General features: G+C 64.5%; 2 protein-coding genes across 3 annotated transcripts; both read left to right on the top strand.

Annotated features, from left to right (window-relative positions):
• The first annotated feature begins 754 nt into the window (after nt 1-754).
• Nucleotides 755-2,433, top strand: PPP1R27 (protein phosphatase 1 regulatory subunit 27). The gene is made up of 3 exons (XM_030961876.1): nt 755-980; nt 2,030-2,180; nt 2,310-2,433. The coding sequence occupies exons 1-3, from the start codon at nt 755-757 to the stop codon at nt 2,431-2,433; spliced, it is 501 nt and encodes a 166-aa protein (XP_030817736.1).
• Nucleotides 2,434-2,894: 461 nt separating this feature from the next.
• Nucleotides 2,895-5,688, top strand: MCRIP1 (MAPK regulated corepressor interacting protein 1). 2 transcript variants are annotated; one of them, XM_030961878.1, is made up of 5 exons: nt 2,895-3,062; nt 3,135-3,253; nt 3,348-3,446; nt 3,554-3,654; nt 4,453-5,688. In XM_030961878.1, exons 1-4 carry the CDS (start codon nt 3,055-3,057, stop codon nt 3,616-3,618), a joined length of 291 nt encoding a protein of 96 aa, XP_030817738.1. In that variant the 5' UTR covers nt 2,895-3,054; the 3' UTR covers nt 3,619-3,654; nt 4,453-5,688. The 2 variants fall into 2 exon arrangements, with proteins under 2 accessions (XP_030817738.1, XP_030817737.1); XM_030961877.1 differs by having other exon boundaries at nt 2,897-3,062; nt 3,554-4,851.
• The last annotated feature ends 219 nt before the right edge of the window (nt 5,689-5,907 follow it).

Genomic DNA, 5,907 nt, shown 5'->3' with positions numbered 1-5,907 from the left:
CTTCAAGTTCTGTGCCTGTCCTGGGATTGCCAGCAGCACCTCTGTCCTCGCAAGGGCACAGTGGCCATCAGACACTCAGGCTGTGATTCCTTACTGGGCTGTGTGCTGGCACAGTTGTGCTGGGTAGCACAGCTCCTCCTGCTCCTTTCAAGTTGTCCCCTGCAGCTACAGGAGGGTGACAGCTCTGGATGTGATTGTGCCCACAGCCCTGGCACACCCACACTGCGCTGGCCAGCTGGGACATGAGCAGCCTTTCCCCACAAGGGCTTGATGTTGGGAAATTCCTTCCAGGCTCCCCTGAAGGACTACCCATGCAAGAGTAGATCTGACCCCTTGGATGGGGCACATCAACAGGTGGGTGGTAAGATGAGACATCAACTTCTGCCCAAAAGTGGGAGGCTGCAGGCCTGGGCGGCTCGATTACGAAGCATCATGGCAAATAGCATGAGCTGCATGTCCCCAAAATAGCCCGGGGCAGTCTTTATAACGTGGTGCTCCCAGAGAACCATCAGTCCTGGGCCAGGGGCCTGGAGGTGAGCTGCGGGTGCCGGTGCCACGTCCTGCGTGTGCCCCAGGAGTGCGGGAGAGGAGCACAGTGCCCCAGCAGTGCGGGAGTGCCCAGTGTCTGCCGCGTCCCTGCGGCAGGGGACACGGACACAGCAGGGCCAGCACAGACCTGCAGCCAGGAGGGCCGTGAGGGCCGGAGAGGAGGCAGCAGGGCAGCGAGGGGCCGGGCTGCGTGCTGAGCAGCCCCATGCCGCTGTGCCTGAAGGCTGCTGCCGTCAGCATGAGGGACTATTGCCCCGCGGTGCCGCAGTATGGCCGGTACGGCCGGTGCACGCCCCGGCTCCGGGCCTCCCGCACCGTGCGCTTCCCCAACGACGTCGTCTTCCAGGACCACATCAAGCAAGGGGACCTGGAGCAGGTGGGCAGGTTCATACGAGCCAGGAAGGTGACGCTGGACACCATCTACCCTTCTGGTGAGTGCTGCTGGGCAGAGCTGGGCAGAGCAGCGCCGCAGCTCGGGAGCTGTGAGGGACAGCGGGGCCGTGAGGGACAGTGGGGCTGTGAGGGACAGTGGGGAGGGACAGTGGGCCGTGAGGGACAGCAGGGCCATGAGGGACACCAGAGCTGGGCCATGAGGGACAGCGGGGCTGGGCTGTGGGCCCACCCTCAGCAGGACTGGAGCAAGCCAGGCCCCTCAGCAAGGAGCAGTGCCCAGCAGGGCCCCAGAGCCCCAGGGTGGCCACAGCATCTCCCCTCACCAGCAGAGTCAGCAGAAAGGGGGAGCCTGGCCCCTGGTCCCTTAAGGCACCATCGAGCCCCCACAGCGTGGTGGGACCCCAAAGGATGGCAGCAAGCACAGGCTGTGGGCTCTGGGCAGCACCCCGGGGCTCCTGCCTTTTCCCCTGACTGGGGGATCTGCGTGTTCCTGGCTCTGCCTGTTTCTCACAGGCACGGCTCCCTCTTGTATGTCTGACTCTGGGGGCTCGGGGAAGGCTCCGTGTTCTGTGTGCACAGCCTCACCAGAAACTGTTCAAGGAATGCCTGATCTGTACAGGCTGATGCAGAGTCCGGATCTGTCCTTTTCTTGTGCTTACATGGCCTTCTGCTCTCACAAGGCCATGTAGACAGAGGCTCAAATGACCCCGGGCTTCTTTCTGCCCATACTGATTCTTCGTTAGAGATGGGCTTCTGAAACTCAGGCAGAGCACGACGCCAGAGACTCTTCTGTGTCTCCGTGTGAGTCCTGTCCAGGACTCGGAGCAGCTGCTCTAAGGGGCAGTTCCCCTTCCCTCCTCTGTCCTGCCCAGCTGGGGCAGTGGGTGCTGCACCCTCCCAGACAGGGTATTCATGCTGCAGAAGGGCAGCAGGAACCCACAGCAGCTCCTCTGGCTTTCTCAGCCTGTGTTTCTTTCCCCACCGTCCTCTCCCTGAGCAGAGAGTGCCTGCACCCCTTTCCTGAGCTGTGAATGCAGCGCGGCGAGCGACCCCTTCCCGGGCAGGGCTAACCCCGCTGTCCTTGCAGGCATGGCAGCGCTGCACGCAGCCGTGCTGACGGGAAACCTGGACTGCGTCAAGCTCCTGGTGAAGTACGGGGCTGACATCCACCAGAGGGACGAGAACGGCTGGACGCCCCTGCACATGGCCTGCAGCGACGGCTACGCCGACATCGCCAGGTACGGCCCTGGGGGCCTGGCGGCACCGCGGGGCTGCCCGAGCACCGGCGGCACCGCGGGGCTGCCCGGTCCGGCGCTGTCCCTGCGGCTGCTCGGGCCGGGCCGGTTGCTCAGCTCCGCGCCCTGCAGGTACCTCCTGTCCCTTGGGGCCAGCCTGGAGGCCACCACGGACGACGGGGAGAAACCCTCGGACCTCATCGACCCCGAGTACGAGGACCTGGTGCAGCTGCTGGGAGGCGCCGCGCTGCGCTGAGCCGGGCACGGCCAACACCGAGCGCCGCGGGACGGCCCGGGGGGCTGCGCCTGCCCGGGAACCGGGGCTGCGCCTGCCCGGGAACCGGGGCTGCGCCTGCCCGGGAACCGGGGCTGCGCCCGGGCTGGGCCCGGGCGGCCAACGGGCACCAGCGCCCGGTACTGCGAATCGCGAACCACTTTGTACTTTTCCAATAAAGCATCTCCGTTACCACGTCCGGTACCATGTGCGGTACCATGTGCGGTACTGCCTCCGGTACCGCCTCCGGTACCGCCTCCGGTACTATCTCCCGCACTGCCTCCGGCGCCATCTCCTGTTCTGCCGGGGCGGGGCTGTGCCGGGCGGGGGGCGGGGCCCGGCGGGCGGGGGCGTGGCCAGGGCCGTGCGCAGGGCCGGCGCGGGGGTGTGTCCGCCGCCAGGAGGGGCGGGGCCGCGCCTGCGCGGTGCGGCGCTTCCGTCTGTGCGGCTGGCGCAGGCGGGAGGGCCCAGGTGAGGGGCGCGCGTTGCCCGGCGACGGGCGGGGGCGCCGCGCGGCCTAGCCCGGCCGAGCCCTCCCTTCCTCCCGCAGCCCCGCCGAGCCCCTTCCGGCCCCGCCGAGCCCCGCCGAGCGCCGCTGCCGACATGGCCAGGTGAGCCCCGCCCGGCCCCGGGCCCAGCGCGGCCCCGGGCCCGGCTCAGTTCCCCCCGCGCTCCGCTTGCAGCTCCCCCGTCTCCCGGGTGGTGTACAACGGAAAGCGGAGCGGCGGCCCGCGCTCCCCCGGCGCCGGCAGCGAGATCTTCACGCCGGCCCACGAGGAGAACGTGCGCTTCATCTACGAGGGTGAGCGGGGCGGCGGCCGCGGGGTGGGGGCGCGGGCGGCTCTGGGCGGCCGAGGCGAGCGGCCCCGGCCCTGGCCCTGGCCCTGTCCCCGCAGCCTGGCAGTGCGTGGAGCGCGACCTGCGCAGCCAGATGGGCTCCGAGCGCGGCCTGGTCGAGGAATACGTGGAGAAGATGCCGAACCCCAGCCTGAAAGGTGCGGGGGACGGGGGCACCGCGCCGGCCGGGCCGGCCCGGGATTGCGCGCGCCGGGCGGGGGCTGCCCTGCCTCTGCCCCCAGAGTCTCTCCTGTCTCCCTTGCAGCGTTTAAACCCGTCGACCTGGGTGATCTGAAGAGGAGGAACACACAGGATGCAAAGAAGTCCTAAAGTGGATCCTCCCTGCGGGTCGGCTGCTCTCCTGAGGTCCTCAAGCAGATTTAATTTGAGATTTTGTGTTGATTTTCTCCTCTGGTCTGTCCTAAAAGCCCGCGGGAGAGCCAGTCAGCTCTGGGACTGGCTCTGAAGCTGCCTGAGGTCGAGGATGCTCAGGGCCTCACCGAGACTGCCCAGAGCCTGTTGCAAAGGATTCCAGCCCCCCGCTCATAGCTTTCTCTGGCCTCAAACCGCCCTTCCCCACTTCATGCTGAGCAACCCAATCCCCTGTTCCCCTCCTGTCGCTGCCCTCTGTTCCAGGCTGGGCAGGCCGAGGCAAATGCGCTGTTGGATCAGGCAGCACGGGGTCTCGCTTTCCCCTGTGCACCTCAGCTCCACCTCTGCTGGGGCTGGCCGAGGGCAGGTGGCACAGTCGAGTCTGTTCCTGTGCCTCCCGACACAGGGACAGCCCCTGTCCAGCCCCGCTGTGCAGCTGAGGGCTGAGAGGCCATAGCCAGCCTCCTCCCAGTTCCTCTGTGGCAGCAAGTTGCTGCCTGGGCTGCTTGCTGCCAGAGCCCGTGGGCCACATCTGAGGCCACATTTTCTACCTGCTTAGATCAGGCCTGATCCCTGTGGTGCTGGAGGGGAAGGTGTTCCTCTCCCTGCAGATGGAGAGGTGGAGTGTCAGCACCAGCCCCAGGCTTCTGAGAGGTGCTCAGAGGGACCTGGGCCACCTGCAGCCCCTCAGGAGACAGTGGCCATGGGGGCAGCCATGGGGCTGCACGGAGCAAAGCTCAGGAGCTCCTTGTCCTGGCAACGCTGCAGTTTTGTACTAACACCATTTTCCAGATATGCAGCCCTCGGAAGAGACCCGGCCCCTCCGCTCGCCCTGGGTGGCCGCAGTGGTGGAACCACGCCAGGGGTTCTTCCTTTAGCCACTCGCTCCTGGCACTGCATGGATGGTTTCTGTGTCCCTGCTTGAGCCAGAGAGAGTGGCTGTGTCAGCTTTGCCCACCCGAGCTGCTGGGCTGCCCCGTGGGAGGGCTGGCAGCCCCCTGCCCGCCTGTGCTCCGAGCTGGCGGGGATGGGGCTGCCAGGCCTGTGCAGTGCCAGTGGCTGTGGGGAGGGCTGCAGGGACTTGGGGCTGCCAATACCTTTCCTTTGTTGAGTCCTTGAGTTGTACTGTACCCTTTCCTTTCTGTGGTATGTCACTTGAGGAGTGTTGTAAATAAACGCTGGTGTCCTTTTGGGGCTGCCTTGGTGTGGTGCTGCAGCCTGGCCCAGCTCTGGGGCGTGGACGAGGGGCAAGAGCAGGAGCTGTGTTTGTTTTTGCACTTGCTGGGCTGTTGGTTTCCCTGCAGGCAGGTGCAGCATGTCGGTGGCACAGTGCCCTTGGGCTCTGGCAGCCAGCATCCCGGGAGCTGTGGCTGCACCCAGGATTTAAATGTTGAGACTATTAATACCCTCGTATCCTCTTCCCTCTCCTGCTTTAATGGCATTTAGGCTATACTTAGCATTGCTAGAATTTCTGCTTGAGTGCATCTTTACACTTGCCACGACCCTGTTTACCTCCCATCACCAAAACATTCCTGCTGCTTGGTTCTGGCACAGCAAGATGGGAACTCAGCCCCTATTGCCTCCTGAGCCACCCCAGGCCCTGCATCCCTGCAGCTGCAGGCAGTGGGGGACAGGAGTGATGGTTGTCACTGTCACAGCCCCTCTCCTTTCACTCTTCTGTTGGGATGGGCCCTGTGGTGTGTTCAGGGAGCCTGACAGGCCAGTGGGCTGCCCTGGCTCAAAGCCCTTAGCATGTCCAGGGCGTGTCCTGTGTCCAGGCAGACCTGTTCAGCTGCCATGGAGCCCAGCACTGCCCCCTGTTTGGGCACCCATCTGGGGGCATCCCAGGTCTGCAGGACCCCCACACGCCCTGGGCATGAGGGCCCTGCTGCAGCACCCCCACTTCTGCCTTGTTTTCCTCTGCTCGGGCACAGTAAAGCCAGAGGCAAAGCAGCTGCTCAAGCTCTAATGAAATGTACAAAAAATATTCTATAAACAGGTGATTTTTATAAAGACTGATGCCAAATTGCAGGGCAAGGATGGTGAGGCGGTAGGGGGAGGTGGTGGGTGTTAGGGGTGTGAGGAGTGAGGCCACAGGCCAGAGAAATCAGGCTGTTTACCTATAAAAATCGACCTCATCAGGGTTTATTTCCCTGTGCCTTGGACACAGTGCTCTTCATTAGATTAAAGGGTGGGAGGAGGAGAGGAACGTGTTTGTCATCAAATTAGGTGGTGGGGAAGAGGCCT

Source organism: Camarhynchus parvulus, chromosome 18 (assembly GCF_901933205.1).
Source record: "Camarhynchus parvulus chromosome 18, STF_HiC, whole genome shotgun sequence".
NCBI lineage: Eukaryota > Metazoa > Chordata > Aves > Passeriformes > Thraupidae > Camarhynchus > Camarhynchus parvulus.
The sequence above is the reverse complement of the archived record's forward strand: the minus strand, read 5'-3'. Positions and strand labels throughout refer to the sequence as shown.